Source organism: Thermobia domestica, chromosome 12 (genome assembly GCF_964235325.1).
Source record: "Thermobia domestica chromosome 12, izTheDome1.hap1.1, whole genome shotgun sequence".
Taxonomy (NCBI): domain Eukaryota; kingdom Metazoa; phylum Arthropoda; class Insecta; order Zygentoma; family Lepismatidae; genus Thermobia; species Thermobia domestica.
Window position 1 is genome coordinate 37,257,774 of NC_137465.1, and position 20,802 is coordinate 37,278,575.

The 20,802-nt window shown below is 35.6% G+C and overlaps 1 protein-coding gene across 1 annotated transcript; it reads left to right on the forward strand.

Moving 5' to 3' along the window:
- The first annotated feature begins 240 nt into the window (after positions 1-240).
- LOC145665931 (uncharacterized) lies at positions 241-984 on the forward strand. The gene has a single exon (XM_081733037.1). The coding sequence runs from the start codon at positions 241-243 to the stop codon at positions 982-984; it is 744 nt and encodes a 247-aa protein (XP_081589163.1).
- Positions 985-20,802: the final 19,818 nt, after the last annotated feature.

A 20,802-nucleotide genomic window follows, 5' to 3' on the forward strand; every position in this document is an offset into this window, starting at 1 on the left:
TGGCTAGCACGCGTGCCATAATCTTAAGAGCTACCTCACCAGTACGAACATTTTTTTTTCATTCTAGAAGATCCACGTAGAATTTTTAACGCGTACGAATATTCTTTTCAATTGTGCCCATCATCCGGGAAAATTTCGGAACCAAAAGGCTGGAAGAATATTTATGAGGTTCAAGATAAGGAAAATAAAACCCTTACTTTCCTAGGAACATTAAGTGCTTCGGGAGAAACAGTTTCTCCAATGATTGTTTATCCATACAAGTCTCGAGTACAAAGAGATATTGTGTCCAATATTCCCTCGTCGACTGTGATATTACAATCCGAATCTGGGTGGATGATTAGCAAGACATTCTTTGAATGTTTCGCCAATGGTTTCAATAAATGCCTATTAGATCACGATATACCTAAGCCTGTAATACTTTTCCTCGATGGTCACAAAACTTACTTAACTTATGAAGTAAGCAAATTTTATGACAACAATGAGATCATATTGTATGCCATATACCCTCATGCAACGCATATTTTGCAACCATGCGATGTATCCGTCTTTAAGGTGTTAAAAGCAAATTGGAAATTTGTTGTCCACAGCTATGTAACAGAACATAATTTATCTTCCATTACAAGAATTCAGTTTGCACCACTTATTGCAGAGGTCCTAGAAACAGCAGCTACACCGTCAACAATAAAGAATGGATTTCGCAAATGTGGATTGTATCCTTTCAATCCGGAGGCCGTTGACTACACAAAATGCATCAAGAGTGTACGCAAAATTATAGAGAGTACTTCCACTCAGCCAAACGTTAGTGAAGCAGATCTTCTTACTGTGTACAAAGATGAACTTCAAAAGGCTACGGATGACTTCAACACAGTCCTTGAAGTTTTGAAACTCCCATCAGAAGAGCCGATGGACGAAAAAAGCCGATGGACGAAACACTACATACTGATTATAAAAGTGCCAGCTTACCAGTGGATGACGAAGTTGTAGTTGGTGAAATCCCTGTTGTTGATGATAACAATGAATACTTGTCTCAAGCTACTCTTACTGATGATCTTCTCCAATCATTGGCTGCTCAAGCCAATCCAACAACTGAAAACAGAGTAAATATAGCACCTATTCTATCAATGAAACCTGAGGAATCCGACGCCATTGCAGTACATGAGAAAGAGGAAATCAATATTGTACCAAACTAAGAATTGTCTGCTCCAACTGAATTAGAGAGGCCTTTAATTATTCTGAGAAAGGAAGCTTCTATTCCAGAATTTATGCCATCAAATGAGAAGAAAGGTAACACATCAACTCCACTGAATGAAACTGAACCTACGAAGGATATTCAGCAAGATACTTATTCTTTCAGAGAACCCCCTACTGAAGCTCTGGTTTCTATACCAGAAGCACAGCAAGAAACAAAGACATTGAAACCGATGCTGTTGCTGGACTAAGTGAATCAACTCAAAAGAATATTGCAACAACACCTAAGACTATCAGACCAATATACATAACCCCAACTTTTAAAAAGCATCTGTTCTGGCCCAAGAATCCAGTCAAAAAGCCACAGAGGAATGTAGACAAGATACCGTTTGCAATTAGCTCAGAAGAATATCGCCGAGCACCGACTGCTAAACAAGAACAGAAGAAACTAGAGGAGGAAAAGAGATGAAAGAACAGCAAAAAAGAGCAACAAGCTGGAAAATCCAAAGATCGAAGAAGACGATCACTGCTGTTGTAGAACATCACAATGAAGAAGATGTAATTGACTACGGCAATGGAGCCACATGCGCAGGATGTGGAGTGATAATTAACGATTTTGCTTTGGAAAGTGAGGATAAACCAGTAGGTTGCGATCAGTGTGATAAATGGTTCCATCTTCGATGTATCGATTTATCTGGATATGCATGGGAAGATCTTGCAGATAAGCTGTTACTGTGTGCAGATTGCACCATATAAATTATCTGAATAAATAATCGGGAACTTACTGTTATTACATGAAAAGATAACTCAATGTGCTCAAGTAGCTCAAAAGAGAAAACTATGGGAGAGAAATCTTATCATATATCCAGTGGCGTATTTACAATTTTGTTTCGGGGGGGCTTAGCTAACTTTATACCTGGAAATGTGAAAATTCTGCGAGATATTTCATTTACTTTAATATAGTAAATACAATTTCGGAGGGGAGGACTTAAACCCGGAAGCTTCCTCTCTTAAATACGCCACTGCATATATGAGCAGGTAACTCGATGTGCTCAAGTAACACAGGAGAGAAATCTAACACTAGAGAGAAATCTAACACGAGAGAGAAATCTATTTCACACGGGGGAAGCGTAAACACTTAGGATTTTCTAAATTATTAGTGTCTCGTACTTCGTTTAGAATTTGTAAAGCCGTAAGATAAATGACAAGATAACGTGTGCATATAACGCAGGAGAGAAATCTTGTTTCAATGGAAGAACCATTTAATATTCAAATCTATTATTCCAAATAAAAACCTTTGAGATTTACGTCCCACGGTTATGAAGGTTAGGCTAAAGGAGACAGTGATGATGAGAAATGAGTGAAATGGTGGAATGAAGTAAGTGGGAGAAAAGGGCAGAATCCCGAGGAAACCCACGCACACGTTATTTGTCCACCACAAAGTTCATTTGGCGCGAGCTAGGATCGAACCAGGGATCCCAACAGCCAGAGGTGAACGCTCTAGCACTGAAACACCGCGGCCCTTATTCCAAATAAAGTTTATTAAAATTTATCAAACCCTAATAGCTTGATTCTTTCATTTATAATCACTAAGGAGAAAACCTTAAAGAAAATTAAATAAAATCTATATCATAGTTTCGTCAAGTTCAAATCTCACGAATAACACAATTTCCAAATATCATCTAAGGCAATCAAAATACTTCTACGGGATAGAAACGATAGAAATTGCGCGCGGTCGACTAATAGCATGAATGCGGTCGACTACTGAGCGACGATGGTCGACAAGTGGGAATTTTGATGAGTTTTCGTAAAACGTATTTTTATATCAATGAAAATTTTTTAAAGTGAGCAGTTAACACACGGTATGGTACAAAATAACCCAAATGAAGCAAATAATTCACTTTTGTCAAATATTATGAAATCATCACGTTTTATAAGTGGTTAGAAGTAAGATTTTTTTTCAGCGGTCGACTATTGGCGAACCCACCCTATCTGAACGAACTTGTTTATCAATTGTCATTTGTAGTCCATAGGATTAGCATGGTGCTAGATGTAATTCGGAATGCTCCATTACAATATAATCGATTTTTAACCCCATTTTCCTCCACACAAAGCTCTTCATACGAAAGAGTAACCAAACGCTTGCTGTAACTTTATATTTTTAACGCTAATTTTGATTTTTCTCGTTTCTTTATGTTTTATACATCCTTAATTTTTATTTTTTTCATTTTTAAAGTGTTTGTCATGGTCCAAATTACGATGAATTTCAATTAAATTATCATACTATAATTATTTCTTTCTTGAATTATCGATACTTTTCACTGAAAAAAAAAAGAATGAAATTTGAAAGTCCCCAATCAAGGTAAATGAAAAAAAAGGACAATTATCCATATAATTATGCGTACAATCCAAACTTAGAATTTCCCGGTAATTAAGCTTACAGTACAAATTTTATGTCTATTTTTCTCACAACTTTACGGGTTGATTTGCATATAATAAACATAAGCTTCAGCAAAATTATACAGAAGCAATGGATATATGAAGCGAAGCACTGTATTTTATGTTTCTCAATTAATAATTGTTTTTTAACTAATACCGATTGTTTTCGAATATTTTTACAAACCAACCCACTACCATTTTTCCATATATAGAAAGTGTTCGTCCCCCTCACAAAGAAGAGCTTTAAAAAAATGCTAGGACACGTTCTCTTTATTTTCAATAAAGAGTTAATATACTGGATTTTAGCTAAGTAAGTTTAACAGCTTACGATAACTCACCTTTCTTCTCAAAAATTCGAACCCCACTACCCCTTTAGGATATGTATTATAATAAAAGCGACATGATAACATCCCAGTTTGGATTAAGGCCTGACTATATACTAAAAGTCATTTCATTTGACTTTGCAATTTGGCCGTGATGATCAGTCACACATACAATAGTTCCATTCATTTTTTTTAATATAATAATTTACGTATTACACTGATTCTTTTTTTTCAGTAGTAAGCTCCTCTAAAAACTGACAGGCTGTGTGTCTCGAAAGCCAAGTAGTAGTATAAATAATATTGCTATTACTACAGTTACAAATGTTAATATCCAAAAGTGCATGGTTATTTTTTCACTTAGATATACTCATCTCACAAGGGAAGTATGCAAAACGTAACAGCTAGATATTTATGAAATTTGGTACCGTGACTAATCGTGGATCGCAAATTATCGTGGTGATATTCATTCGGTATGGAAATGCCTTGTTTACACGTTACGTATAATACATACACCAAACAGTGACTGGGAGAGGCTCTGCTGAGTTATACCCCACAAACGCCTTAAAAACGCTGAAAATGAAAAATATATGCACGTCACCTGATACCTACCGGAGGAGGACACGCGACCAAGAACACGGCAGTAGTGTCACACAAACAATGTTGCCATCCCAACACAAACTTATGGCTTTTCAAATAGAACGTATATCATTTTATGACAGTAAAATAAATGTCAAATGCACATAAGCAAAAAGTGGGTTATCAGTGTTGTCAAATGAAGGAGATATGCGGCTCTGAACATGAGAAATTATGGGGTAGGTTCAGTGAAACGAATAAATATATAACAACATTGCAGAAGGGCCAAATGTGCAGTAGGGAGTAAACAACAGCATCCACAACATCCAGTGACTAACGGGCTTGATACGTCATGTCGAATGTGCGGCTAGGGAGAGAAAACTGCGTATTTTGCCATACTATCTGTGGGTTTTCTGTTGTATATATTGGTGTATTATATTAAAATATTTTGCGCCTGCATATTACTGGTAACCTGAATATAGTGTGGTTTATCTTCATTGTTGTCTCACATCCTAACGATACTTTTTCTATAGTCTGGACTGACACCTATCACAGTTCATTAAACTTTGTGAATCGATTCTGACGTACTTTCTTGTCACAGGTTTGTTACCTTTCGTGCCACAGCTTTTCTGTACCCTTTTTCAGGTGCTACGCCTTCGTTTCTGTGGTTTGGAAGGCATATAGGAGACAGTTATACAGTGTTGCAACCCCAAGACAGTTCGTTTTATAGCTCTCGGGAACAGTTTGAAATATCGATTCCACATAAACGCCATTGGAGTTGCTCCGCTACAGGAAGAACTTGTTGTTCACATTTCCACGTAATGTCTCATGTAACTTATTCTTTCTACTGTAACTCTACCATGTGCCTGTTTAAGGTGGATTCTGTATCAAGCTCGTTACTCACGGGATGATGTGCATGCTGTAGTTTACTCTCTACTGTACATTTGGTCCATCTGCAGTCCTCTTCTTGTTGTACATTATTCATTTCTTTGTACGGATCCCATAATTTCTCAACTTTACAGTCTCATATCTCCCTTATTTGGCAACAATGATAACCCACCATTTGCTTATTTTCTTTCATGTCTTATGCCAATTGTTTTAATGCCATATCTATCTGAAAAACTATAAATTTGTATTGGTATGGCAACATCGTTTGTGTGACACTACTGCCGTGTTCTTAGTCACGCGTCCCGCTCTCGTAGGCATCAACTTACCTGCATACATTTTTCATTTTCTGCCTCTTTTTCTGGCGTTTTTAGTTTATAACTCGTCACAGCCTCACTCGGTCACTGCTTGGTATATGTATTATACGTAGCGAGTAAACAAGGCATTTCCACACTGAGTGACTATCACCAGGATGATTAGCGATCCACAATTAGTCAGGGTACCAATTTTCATGTCATGACTCGCATATGTTCCTTGTGAGGTACGTAAACAGAAAGAAATTAAAATAGAAGCCTTTCACGTAGACAAATTCTCCAGTGCTCAGAAGATGCTGTGTACAATACAGTGAGGTGAGTAGGTCGGTAAGTCAGAGCGAATCGGTGGGCCGCAGTGTGTCATGGTGGATGAAGAGTCACAGTGGGTCACGGTGAGTCATAGTGGGTGGTGGGTCGCAGTGAGTCACATGTTGTTGACCCACGACCCACTGACCCACTCAGAAAATTTGATCCACTTGATCCACTGACCCACTTCATCTCTGGTTTCCATATCGGTTGAGGCAATTGTCGCATCACGGGGTGAGTTTGAAGATTCCCTCCTGGTAAAAAAAATCCTGTCCTTGCGTGTTCAGACTAGTTGTCACGAAGTGTTTGCCCTCCTTGTCTGAAGCAAAGCGATGTCCTTGTAGGTGCTCCTTCAAGTGCGGGATCGTGATTAAGTTCTATAATCTGATCCGATTCTCCTGTTGCCCTGAATCAACTCGTCCTTGCGAGCTATATTCAAATCTGTTAATTCAGTACTGGGTCGACCACTGCACCCTTCGTCTGTTACGTTTTGTCTGAAAGTCGAAAATTTTCGACTCTATTCTGTGACATGCTGACAAGACATCACAGTCTCTCCGTAAGCTTCTATCAGATGAAGGTGAATTTCAGCCGTGGTTACATGTTTCGCCCACAGAAAACGAATAACTGAGTGGGCGTCTTCGCGAGACCAGTTTTTCAAACGATCGCCATTTGTGTTTACCTACAACTAGCGCCGTACCTGGCGGGTGGCTAAAACTTTGCACAGTTGCCAACTTCATGTATTAAAATCACCGCACACCCCTCAGTCGTCTATAACAGACGAAATGCCAGAAATATCGTCCTTGTAAACTTCGTTTCTGATCCTCCCTCGTACCGTAAAGTACCTTTTCCTCAAAACAATCATCTTTACCACATTTTTCCCTTCATTTGATATATGTATTGTCTCCCCTAGACGCACATTTAGTGTAGGAGGGTCGTGTTAGATTGCCAGTGGGTGTATATGTAATTCAAATTTCGCGTGAAGGTGTATGGTTCACGTCTCATATGGCCTCGGTACTGAGAGACACAATAAACTCCAAACCATCAACTCAATATGTTAACGCGTATTGATGATATTAACAGTAATTGAAACCAGTACGATTACAACCATAACACGTGTTAATTTTTTTTATTTAAATTGCCAAAGTAAATTTAAGCTTTGGGGACAGAGTGTAATTCAGCTTGAAATTTTAACACAGTTAAATAAGAAAGCTTGAGAGTTATTATTAGACGTCTTTTAAGGAATAAAAATGAAATAACTGTTTTAGACATATTTGAGATGCCTTTGGCATTACAATAAGCATTGACTACAATAGAATACCATTGTTTAACAAGGCTTACTTGATACTAATTGCATAAGGTTCTCTTTGACTGTTATATATAATTTATATGAACATTACAAATACAATATAATGCACTTATTAGTTACATTTATTGTGATAAATTTTTAATTTAACAAACTTGCCACTTTTTTCCTAACTTTAGACTCCTCACCTAGCTTAAAATGAAGATATAATTTTAAGGCAATATATTTCTTACTTTCTTTGGAGAAGAATTGACATGTTTTCTCTTTAGTTCCCTTCAAAGGTTTCACTTTTAGAGATTCTACCAAATGAATAAATTCCTCCCCACATTATACCTTTGTCATGCTATAACTCTGAAGAAGAAGAATACGCAATATTGATGGACTCTATCAGTTAGAGGGGCCATGGCGAGAAATTCCCCTCAGAGTTTGATTTATAAATACATTTTACTATTATTGTAATATACTAAGGTAAACGTGACACTACTTATCTCAGTAGAGAATTGTGCCTCCTCTTAAAAGCCAAACCCGAAATAACGCTCCTGTGGATAGTTAGATGTTACTGTAAAATTCACTTGCTTCTATGGAGATATATTTTTTATATTTTTTGAGACCTTTGCTGTCTTAGTTTTAGTCTTAAGCAACCAACAAACAACGAAGAAGACTTATTTTTGTTTCACCATATTTTATTGGTTTATGCATAGAATAATATTTGAAAGTATGGCCTACCAATCGATTTACTATGTTTAGGTAAGTTCAAATAGACTACAATTTACAAGCTAGGAAAATTCAACAAAACCAAAAATGCGGACAGTCGCACTAAACTTTGTAGTTCTAATCCCTTAAAACTAAATCATTCATTAGTGAAGCATTTTCCTGTGAAATACGAACAAATTACAAGGCACTTTCGAAAAACTTAGCCCGTAGATAACTCACCCCTAAAGTAAAACAGTCCTTGTAGATATTTTCATAAGAAATAACTTATACCTTATGTGAGGGTTAATAATGAAGTATTAAATACAAACAAAATCATATAAGGTGTATTAGAGAAAACAATTTTAGAAAACAAACTCAACCTCAAGATTAAAATACACCTTGTAAATATTTTCTTACGAAGTAATTAGTGCAAGATTATAAGGTTCTAATGTAATGTTTATTTTTAAAGGATATGAACAAAATCTTCTGACTCGTTTTCGACGAAATCAAAAAGAACACCCCTCTTCAAGAACAAACTAGTCCTCAGAAACTTTTCCAGGAATAATGGCATATAGCGTAGTATAGAGTTAATGAAATATTGATATATATATATATATATATATATATATATATATATATATATATATATATATATGAAATGCAAACAAAATCGTTAGGGTTGTTTTTGAGTAAACAACTTTTTTTATATATTGACACCCTTCAGTAAATTACCCTTATTTTTGTGGGTAAACGAAACTTTGGAAAACACCCGTAGAGAATCTAATATAACACTTATGTTTAGCATTTGGTGCAAATATGTTGAATTAAGTTTTGCTTTGAATTCTCAACAGAAGGTTGTATGGAAGGACAGGTAAAAAGTTGAGGAGGAATAGTTCAGGCGTAGGAGAGGTAAGGACACAAGAGATGCAATTTGATTATTAAAGGTGATTGGAGAAAGATTTATAGAAAAAGAAAAAGAAATGTATGTGATCAGTGAACATGATTGCACTGAGGCGAAAGGATTAATGGGAGGATGATATTCAAAAATCACTTTTTCGAAATGTAGGGGAGATCAAATTTGTAAATCCGTTGAAAACTCGAATTCGTTTTCTTCACAATCACTATTCTTTATTCTCTCCTATTCTCGCCCAAAAGTAAAAAAAAAAAAAAAAAAAATTCTTAATATCGTTTTTACAAATATTGTATTAGAGAAGGGGCATGCCCAAGGAGGGGTCTGGACCTCCCTCAAACTTCGCAACTGAAACATACATTTGTACACTATCTTAATAAAACCATTCGTGTTGAACAGGTAAATGATCGATGTAGCATGAACATTTGATCTTACATTTCATGTGTTCTCTTTGTCTTACATATAAAAATATTGTAGTTTTACCATATTTTCTGAAAATATAGATGGAAGTATTTTTCAATTACTTATCGTCCACGGGTGCAGAATAATACCCGTTCTATGCTACATAGACGTAATGGGTTCTAGTATTAGACCCCCTTCCCCAAAGCTTGGACCAAACCCAACAAAAATTTCTGGGTGCGCGTCTGTATCAGAGGATTTACAAATTGCAACCATCGTATGTGGCCTCGTTCATAATGGAGTCGAACTACTAGAACTACTCACAGAAAGGATTTTTACATGTAAGCATACAATTTCTAAAATCACATATGATCATATAACAGACCATTATGTGGGCGCGGTGGCTCAGTGGTACATAGTTCTCCTCCGGTTCTTAGGGTTCATGGTTCGATCCCAGCTCGCGCGCGCCGTGTGGACTTTGTGGTGGGCAAACACAGTGCTTGTGGGATTTCGCGGGGTTCTCCCGTTTTTTCCCACTTTCTTCATTCCACCATTTCATTCCTTTCTCATCATCGCTGTCTCCTTTAGCCTAGCCGGCATAACCGTGGGACATAAAACTGAAAGATTTCATTTCATTTTTCATAACGGACCATTGCAATTACTAGAATCACGCAAGCGTCATTTATAATATTGTATGTCCGTTATTCCACACAATAAATCTTGCACGGAAGCGAATTTTTTGAATTTTCTTTTTACAATACATAGCTGGATCGATTATCTCGGTTGAGTTATATAAAGGAATCAATCACCTTCACACGTAAGCTTAAGTATCTAAATTCCATTTTCTACTATTGAAACAAAGATGGTAGAATTTACGAATCTCGCCGTTAGTAGCAGCAATAATCTTTCATTAGTAGATATCTATAGCGCATGAAATTGAAACTTCTTATCTGACAACACTTTTACTGTATACAAGTATTTATTATATGTGTTTTTAAATACCTCTACACATCTCGCTGAAGCAAGTGAAATATTTTACCAGGACATGAGACAATTCAGTTTGATAAATACGCCTTTAAGTTTATGAAACTGTAAAAAACAAAGTTGCGTAAGAGTCATACTCAATATCTTATTTATTGAGATGAATTAGTTCTTATAAATACGCATTCTGTAGAAAACTTATTTGTTAACATCTATTCACAAAGGGCTTTACTTCAATTTCTTCATCACAAATTCATAAGGATAAGTAAATTTGAACATGAAAGAAATTTTATCAATAAAATGAACTCTGGTAGATAACAATAATGTATCACGCACTATAAGTTTTAATTTCGTCCGGTACAAGTTGACATCTTCCATCTAATGGAGAGATACGTAACTTCTATTACATTAAGCGTTTCTTTAAGTGTTTATTGATCAACTATGTAAATAATAATATTAAGCCAAAACCTATTTATACCAAGTTAGGCCTAAATGACTCTGGTAATTTACTTAATTTATTTAACGAACTGTAATTGATATGTCGAGCATTGTATCTTTGTAACTAATGAGCTTGTATGTAATGTTTTGTAATAATTTACAATTCCATTAGAACACAACCACATTTTTATTACACAAAAATACTCGAATATCGTAAAAGGTAAATAACACATATGACTTCTCGATTTACTTTCGATTCAGTCCCAACAATTAAAACACTTCACACTAATTTCAAATAAACATGTCTTTCTTTATATACCTAAATCAACCGCTCCTTCTTCTCTTAGAGTATGTTTAGCAGAAGGGGCCCAGAAGCTCGCAAAAAACACAAAACTTACAGGAAGTACTTAGACTTAATACAACCTAACCAAATCTAACCTAACCTAACCTAAACCAACTTAAGCTAAAATGAACTAACTTAAACTAACCTAATATTACTACAAAATAACCTGAAATTAAATCATTTTTGGACTATTATGCTGGACTCCTACACTAACGTAACGTAAGCTAATCTAACCTAATCTAACCTAAACTAAACTAACCTAAAGTGAACAGAAATTAGCAAAATTGTAACATTGTTTTAGAATAAAGAGCTGGGCCCCTTCTGCTAAACATAGGCCCTTCCCTTTTACTTTAACTTTATCTTTAAAACTTAAAAAAAAACCTTGCTTTTATTCTATCCTGCTTTCTTCTCTCTCTTCTCTTATAACTCCTCTAACAATTTACAATTTTTATCCAATAATTTCATGTATCTGTTCTTCCAATACACTGGTTCCGACCGCACACTATCATCATCCTTTCTTTTCTTTTCATTTTTAAACATTGAGCTCTCTACTACGTCTCTCAGATGAATTTCACACTTGAGTTTTTCCTTTTCCACTTTCTCGATATACCTCGTACATTCACCCGTATCTGATTTTGGTTGTTCTTCCAGAAAAGAAATTGTATTCATAACGTCAAAGTCATTAAATCGAATGTACTTTAAAAGTCTTCGTTTCTGAAATAATAACTATTAGAATTAAATAGGCCCATTTTTGTACTACTTTATCACCTACTCCAACGAGACTTTCAGCAGGACATTCTTGGGATAATTCATCTTCCCAAGGTTCCGAGTGCAAAGTCTCAAGTCTCCCAAGTCTCTAAAAAACAACACTCCTTTCTGCTGTACTACGTGTTGTTGTTTTCCTAGAGTGCTCACCTCTGATGCATGGGGTTCCTTGTTCGATGCCCTGCCAAGTAAGTATATGGTGGACAATATCGTGTCTGTGAGGTTTTCTTGGGTGTAATCCCATTTCCTCATACATTCTCATTCCACCAATTCTTCCACTATAATCGAATTGAGTCAATCATCCGTCTTCCTTATGGGGCGTTTACACTTAGTCGATTTAGTCGCACGACTAAATCGACTCGCTGCATTTGCCACTAAATCGAAGCAACTAGGCCGAATCAGATTGATGGATGAGTTCAATTATTTCAACCACAGAAAATAGAACGTCTTTTAATTCAGTTGCCAATCGATTAGTCGCCTTCGATCAAGAAGCGATTAAGTTGAAGTCCCGTTTACACGGTCGATTAAGTTGAAAGTGACGTCAATTCAACTGAATCGAACGCAAATCGACTAAGTGTAAACGCCCCATTAGGGTGAAGGCCATAAATACAATATTAAACTGAAATATTCGATTTCACTTCATTTTCTTTGTGTGCTATTGTTCATTATCTTCGTCTAAACCGTTAGTTTGTGTTTGCTGCAATAATTGTTCATATTGCTCATTAAGTTCTGTAATCTGTGACTGTTCTCATTTTCCATCTTCTTCATTAAACTCATTAATCTGTTCTATTATTCCTGTACTACTTTCTCCCTGAAACACGCATTGCTCTAGACTTCTATTTCTGACACGTAGAAGAAAAGTAGTTTTCCAATCTACAGGCCACGTAAATTTTATCCAATGCTGGACATTGATCCTTAGTGTGAACTCTCGCACAATTATCAACATGAATTAAGTATGACTAAGGTGTTTCACATTTTTGAAGTCCTTGTGCGGCAGAAGTTTCTTTATCAGCAAATGTTCTCTGTCTTGTATAAAGATTATTGATTTCTAATGAATGAAAATTTCATATGCACTTAAAATAACCGTAGTAAAGCACTTGTAACGATTTTATGCTAGTAATTCTACACTTGCAAATAGCTGTATTACTTACAATTTAATTCTGCTGCCTGCAGAAATTTGTTCCTTAGAAACATGACTAGCCATCCAGAGTATTGTAAAAAATATATGGTGTGCCTAAACTTGACCAGCATCCAGTTTCGATAATAGAATGGAATACCCGTATGAATAGTTACTGTTCCCCTTGAACATAATAAAGGATAGACTTTATTAACAGCTAGGTCAAGATAATAACTCTAGCTGTCTATTACAAACACAGAATTCGGAGATACGTTTTGTTCAAAAGTTATGGTGTAGACTAACGGACGGATGTAACCCGCTACTACTAGTTGAAATTTAAACGGATTGAACTCCATTATCAAACTATACCAAGATAATTCCTCGAACTATCTATTGAGAAATAAAATTGAAAAATTCTTTTCGATTCAAGGGTTGTGTACGTTAATGTATGTACTAATATAACAATATTTTAATTTCAATTTACGTGATACTAATAACAAATTAAGTCCCCTTAAACATAAAAAAACCTCTAAAACAAACTAAAGCAAAAATATTTGTTAAATTGTAAATGAAAGAATGAAATCTTTTTCGGGGACCACAGAGGCTCATTTCTAGTGCATGACGTCTGGCTCAATCCCAGCTCAAATCATGTGTACTTTGGTGGTATGCAAGCCCTTGCGAGTAATTTTTCTCGACATACTTCCATTTTGAGACATTTCTTTGCAAGTTCCTGTGAAAAAAAAAAGTCGAAGAACTTTGGACATTTCCGAACATCTGATTAGTTAAACAAACTTGTGTATGGAAACATTGACTTTGTAGGTCAATGTCAGGGTTCTGATATTCGTTTGTTTGAAGTGATCGAAATTCCATCTATCTTGTGTAATCTACTCGTAACGAATAGGTTTCCATTAGAATGAAACGTAAGGTAGCTAGGCGTAGCAACATAAAATTCTGTTCGTCAAATTGAAAATTAGTGAAGTGTAATTTCGGTATGATTTTGCGTTATAGCGCTTCTATACGTAAGCTGGACGGAAGTAAAGTATAAAATTATATGTAAAGTGAACAGGGATATATTGCTCAGCGAGAATTTGTAAGTAGTAAATTTTATCCTATTATTTTTCTCTCTTTTGACAACTACTGCAAATTTTTGGTGAGTAGTATGTCTTTGTTCACTAATTTAATCATTTGTTGTTGAGTATTTGGAAACTAAATTCAATTTAGTAGTAAATTTTGATATGAGTAATCTTCTAAATTTTATAATCTGTATATTGCATTTAGATAATTGAAAAGTGGAATGATAATGTTGCAAAACTTCCGTACCACCATTGAAAAATGGGAAATGGTTAACTTTGGTTTGGATTTGAATATTTGTGTTTGCACCTTTATTTTGTTATTATTGAATTTATTTTCATGTTGAATGACTTATACAATAAACTGTTAAAGTTGAGGAAAATCATAATTTTTATCTGGAAAAGATTATTCGCCCAATTGTTCCGCATTAAGGAAAAATATACTGAACCTTTCATAGGTAGTGGTTTACTTGCTGTCAAGATTGCCGCTACAATTTCCTCCCAATTTCTTCATCTCACTTTTTCATTCTTAATTATCAATATCCCTTAGCCTCGAAGCATAAACATGGGACGTTAAATTAAAAAAAAAATCATGAATATGTCTGAGGCTAAAGGAGCCGGATGATTAATGAAAGTGAAGGATTGTGAAAGGATTTGGTGGAATGAGTATGTGGGTGGAAACGGGATCTGACAAATCTAGGAATGCAATGTTGTCTATCACACTCACCTAACCTGGGATTGAATCAGAGCCTTGTCATACCTGATGTGGGCGCTCTACCACTGAGGCATAGGCCCGCAACCAGCCACAGAGGTTTGGGGGGTCATAAATATGTTAGAGGGGGCCAAGTCATTAAAATTTCTCTTACAAATAGCTAAATTCTGTTTTTTTGTATTAATAATAGCATTTTGTGTTAAGGTCTGGAGGGGCCACGAAAAGTTTAGGGAGGCCACGCCCCCTCTGGTTGAGAGCCTGTTGAGGCACCGTGCTTTGATTTCGTCACATCACAAGCCAATACTAAACTCGGTTCATACGGTGTTTCCAACTATACATGCCTATGTGCTTTTTGATTCTTTTATTTGGTTATTTAGAAAATAAAACGAATTTACAATCCTATTGTAAATTCGTTAATATGGGTAATAATAAAACCCAAATTACATCAAAACCTGCATTGTTCAAAATATCTTTACATATATGAAATTGCTGTATTAGAATGTTGCTGAATTAATTCCTAAAGCATTTTTTACCTCAAGTGAATACCTAACTAGGCAATCCTCATGTACTCAAAAATTGTTGGTTCATTTCGTTTAATGATAAGTAGTAGACGAAATCATGATTTCCTACCTACCTACAATAAAATACGGTACCTATCTACAAAACCTACAAAATATGTTTCCTAAAGTAGCTCCCATGCGAATCTCATCAAAGTTAAGGCCCTACCCTCCCCCCCCAAAAAAACACAAGTCCATGTACGTGTCCTCGTATCATATTTTTAATTGGTAGCAGGCACGTAGCCAGGATTTCGTGAAGGGGGGGGGTCCGTTACATGAAATATTGTGGTCATCACACCAGGGGCTCGATCATTCTAAACTATTTTACTGGAACATATATTGGTTCGTTTAGCAAGGATTTCGTAACGGGGGGGGGGGGGTTGACATGAAATTCTGAAGGTCCAGGAGCTCGATCAATCTAAACTACTTTACTATCAACATATATTGGTTTGTGAGGATATCTTGGTAAGTATTTTAATAAACTATGAAGAAATTTACATCCTCCTTCTGCTTATTCAAATATAACAACCTTCTTTTCATTATGACCGTAACTATTTTTTAAAAAAGTACATACTCAACAATGTCTTGTAAAATATTTTACAATATCCGCGTTCCTTTCTCTTTTCAATCAACTGTTAACAACTTTTATCCATATAAATTTTTGTTTCCATTTTTCTGTCAACTACTGTCTGTTCCAAATGACAGGTTAAAGGAGCAGTAGAAAATTGGTTTTGAAATATCATGTTTGATACTGCAAGGATGCGATGACGAAAAATTATGACAAAAAATGTCCACGCAATGGCACTATGCTTTCGGAAGCTTGAAATCTCCCTGACTAGTAGCAGAAATTCTGAGAAGTTTTCTAGAAATTTCAAATTCCCTGACTCTTCCAGGTTATCTCGCTCACCTCGCAACCATGTATTGCAAGTAATACAAATTTCCTCATAAGAAAGAGTAACCAAAAGCTTCCTGTAGTTTATTTTTAACACTGATCCTTCTTTTTCTCATTTCATTTTGTTTTATCCTTCCCTTTTTTTTTTCATTTCTGGTCTCGAAGGGGGGGTCCGGACCCCCCGGACCCACCCCTTGGCTACGTGCCTGTTGGTAGACATATTCAATTTAAATCCTAATAATAGATGTTCAAACGTATGATATAAAAATACATACAGTATTTCAACAAAATAGTTTATCTTACACCTTGCTCCGTCTAAGGAAACAAAAAATTCATTAAATGTTAAGAATTAAGCAATACACTGAATGCGGCAGAAACATAAATATTACACAAAACAATGACGAAAAAGACTTGATATTTTTGAAGTTTGAGTATAGAGAAAAATGGAGAAAATTATCTAGTTTGAATTAGACATGAATGAGAAAGTATTTGAAATATAGTAGTAGAGGGGAAAAGAGGAATCTTATATATAATTTAAAATAGGAATAGAAGTTCGTTGGAGCATTGAGTTAAGAGGAATTGTATCATGAGGGAAGTACTAGATGATCTGATGGCAAGAAAAAGAGGAAGAGGACAAAAGACAATACAGGCGATCAAGGGAGCCGATTTCTCTGTAATTGTTTGGGGGGGGGCATTCAGATGCAGAAGGTATATATATATATATATATATATATATATATATATATATATATATATATATATATATATATATATATATATATATATAAGAGGATTTTAAGACAAATTGCTTTCAAATTATGCCAAATATTGTATATTCATAAATATATTAGGGGACCCACATGAGCTTTGGCATTCTCCTTATCTCCAATCGCATTCAACTCACTGTGTTATTGCCAATGGAACACAGACCTCCACAAAAAGCGACAGAACATTCTTGATTACCTATAGAAAAATTATAACAACAAAATAAGGAAGAACAAGAAGAGAGTGCATTCTTAGGGAAGTGAAGTGCACAAACTATATAACTGGAAAACAAATTGAAATAGTCCTGCATAGCAGGGACCAGGTGAAAACCAGGGACCAACACATAATATAATAAAGTGTCCAAAAAAGTTTGATAATTTAAACAGGAAAAGAATGCACGAACAACTTTTTAGTAAACACTTGTAGAAAATACAAGCACATTCACATTGATAATTATTTCTGCATACAAGCTGGAGGTCTATATCGTCATCAAATCGCTGTGTTGCTACCTACGTCTTCATTTGGTGAAACGAGTGATAGTCACTTGGCACGAGATTCGGGCTATGTGGTGGGTGGTCGATACCCGCAATAAAAGGCCTATAAGAATTGGCCAAGTGCGGACGAGCGTTGACGTCAAACAGCAGGACTTTTTCAATCTATTTTCCTTAGTCTAGTTGAATTGTTCTTTGTAGGTTCTGTAGTGTTTCACAATGTTTCTGAATAGTGATGATTGAGTCACATTCAAGTTCCACTAGTACACAAATTCCTTCTCAAAGCACAGTGGCCATAAACTTTCTAAACATTCCAGACATGGTATTCAAGCTTTTCTCTTGATAGTTTTAATGAATTGCTGTGTCCCCACCCCTGAACTTTTTTTTTTTTTTTTTTTTTTTTTTAGGTTTGCAATTAATGTAGTTAAGCCAAGACTCGTCCCCAGTAACGATACGATCAATAAAGCGATCGCCGTGTTTGTAATACGCCTCAAGGAATTTCAAAGTGGCAGTCATTCGCTGAGTATTGTGTTCCTCTGTCAAAATATTCGGTACCATCTTGCACAAAACTTACGGTAGGCTAACTTTTGGATCACAACTTTATGCAATAAGCTCCATGAAGTTTAAGGAAACTTAAAAGTACGGTCTATTATCGTAAAACAGGGATTTTCATGAACTTTTTTCCTTGAGTTTTGCGACCAGTTCATCTGAAACAATGCCAGTGGCCTACTTTGGTGTTCATCGTGAAGTATTAACACTTCACTCCAGTTTCACCCATCACATCTTTACCGTAATCTTCACACAGTTGCCGGTTAATGCCAATTGGTTTAATGTTTTTCTCCAATCAAACATTCACTCATTTTAATAATGTATTATGAATAGAGCAGAAGTAACACGAAAATCACACGTCCATAGCAAGATTCCCACTGTGTGGACGCCTTCTAATGCATTATGAAAAAAATATATCGTGCTCATACTGCCAGGCAAAATGCACACGCCATGGTGAAGACTGCCTATATCATCAATGGACGCCGTAGTAGTACTTACACTTGTTTTAAAATACTGACAAAGGACAATTCCGATTTGATGAATTCATTTGGTGAAAATGATTGTTACCACTAGATTCAGCATCAAAAGAAACACAGAAATGAAAGTGTTTAGTGGCAGACTGTATGCAGGGTGGGAGATAAATGAGGGGAAAATACGAAGATAGAACTAGAAAATGTCTAGAAATGTCATGTTAATTTGGAAACGAGTAGAGGCATTGAAGGCGTTGGTTTAATGAAAATGTTGGGTATGTGGAATTCATGTAGAGCTCCACTGAATAGGTGTAATATGAATCACGAGGAACATCTGGAAAGCCACCATGTTGGATTTAGCGCAAGAAGAATATACGAGAAAGGAGTTATGTAACACACGGCTCTTGACGCACACCGTATATTGAAATCAATAGTGGTCAATGCGATTTGAGACCTCTGTAATAGGAGGCATTTTACCCTATGGTAATATATCAATACTGTTGCAAAGGTGATGTGAATGAGGAACTAGAGACCCCATAGTGTGGTCCATAATAACGTTGTATGCACGAGGGGTAGAAAGAGATAGAATCGAATCCTGAAACATCAAGAAGAATGTTTGAAACGTGTAACGGAACGATAAGTAGTTCCACTGGATATAAGCTGGCGTGGTATCTTGCACAAATACACCTGTCCCATTCAGGGTTCTGATATATATTAATGACCTCTTCAACAAAACGTGCCGGTTGTAACACTAGTGACTCTTCTCAAAACCAGTTACATACAATTGGCAGTTACATACAATTGGCACTGTTCACATTACCCCTACTCAATGAAGCTCTACATGTATTCCTCATATCCAACATTTGACCTTAATCCCTCTACTCATTTTAAAATTAATATGGCATTTATAGAGATTTTCTATGTTCTATTTTCGCATTTTCCCTTCACTTACCTCCCAACCTGTATACGGTCTGCCAATAAACACCCTCTTTTTCTCTGTTTCTTTTGGTGCTGAATCCAGTGCTAGCAAACATATTCAATAATTGAATTCACCAAATCGGAATGGTCCCTTGTGAATTCTAAATGTGCTTCAATGTACCCATTAAGTTTCGAATGCATTTCTTTATCTAAAACTAGATCCTTTGTTGCCGAATTTTTAGTGTGTATAATTCTGAATATGATAGACAGTGCAAGGTCAAAGCGTTGATATTGATTAAAAAAATGTAAGGTAATTGGAATCACGATGAATCAAGACACAGTAAACTACCATCTAGAAAAAAAATGAATATTTAGGCAATGAATTGATGTCTTGATCCTATCACCCAACTAAAGGATACTGACTAGCTTGCTATCATCATTTGGTGGAATAATAGTTCTTAAATTTATAGAACATATTTGGGTCATTATTTCAACCTTTTGTTTTTTGAAGGGGATCTGTTCCGAGTTGTCTTTTAGAACGGGGATAACACTATAATAAACGCATGTAGTCAGGAATCGAAGTAAGAACTCCTTTAGAAAAAAATTAGGATTGTACCACTTTTGTATCTTGCTTTCTTTAATATGCTTCTCAGAGGGGCACAATGACTCAGTGCTAGAGTCACAACTTCTGATACGGAGAGTCCTTGGTTCGATCGAAGATATCGCAAAGTAGGTTTTGTGGTAATCAAAGACCGTGATCATGCTTTCTTCCAGGGGTTATCGTACTTCATTAATTCCAAGATTTTGGTCTCATCATCTACACCATCCTCCCCTATCGTTGGAACATAACCATTTGATGTGAAAGTAAATAAAAACTACTCACCTCATATAATTCTGCATTTTCTTTCTGTTATTTATTTTAAAGGATGTCAAAAAATATCAGTTCGATAGTTTTCTTATAGATGGCGCATCTAACGAATTGTAAAATTCAATATTATAGAATTTTCTTTCGTGTTGAATTTGTTATTTGTTTCAAAACTATGTTCATCTTTAATACAAAACCGAAAGCAAATGTAACAGATATGGAACCAAAGCTTATTATTAGAAACTTTTGATCAAAATGTTACACCTACCATTGGTAACTGTAAACAAATATAACATAATAGTTACATTTTCAAATGCTTTATAACGGACATTATTCTCTGAGTAGGTCTCAAAATTTTTTTAAATATTTTTTTTGTTATATTGTACGGTTCTATGGTAAACGATTTATATTTAATTTTATGAATTAAGTTTCAATTACAAAAATGAAAGTACAGCAGATTATTCTGTTATATTGTGTTTCATTCGTACATAAACTGCCAATATTATTCCATTTCGTAAAAATACTAAGAGAATAAA

What these genes read in the sequence shown, in the direction of transcription:
- LOC145665931 (XM_081733037.1), top strand. Translation starts at nt 241, where the DNA reads ATGATTGTTTATCCATACAAGTCTCGAGTACAAAGAGATATTGTGTCC.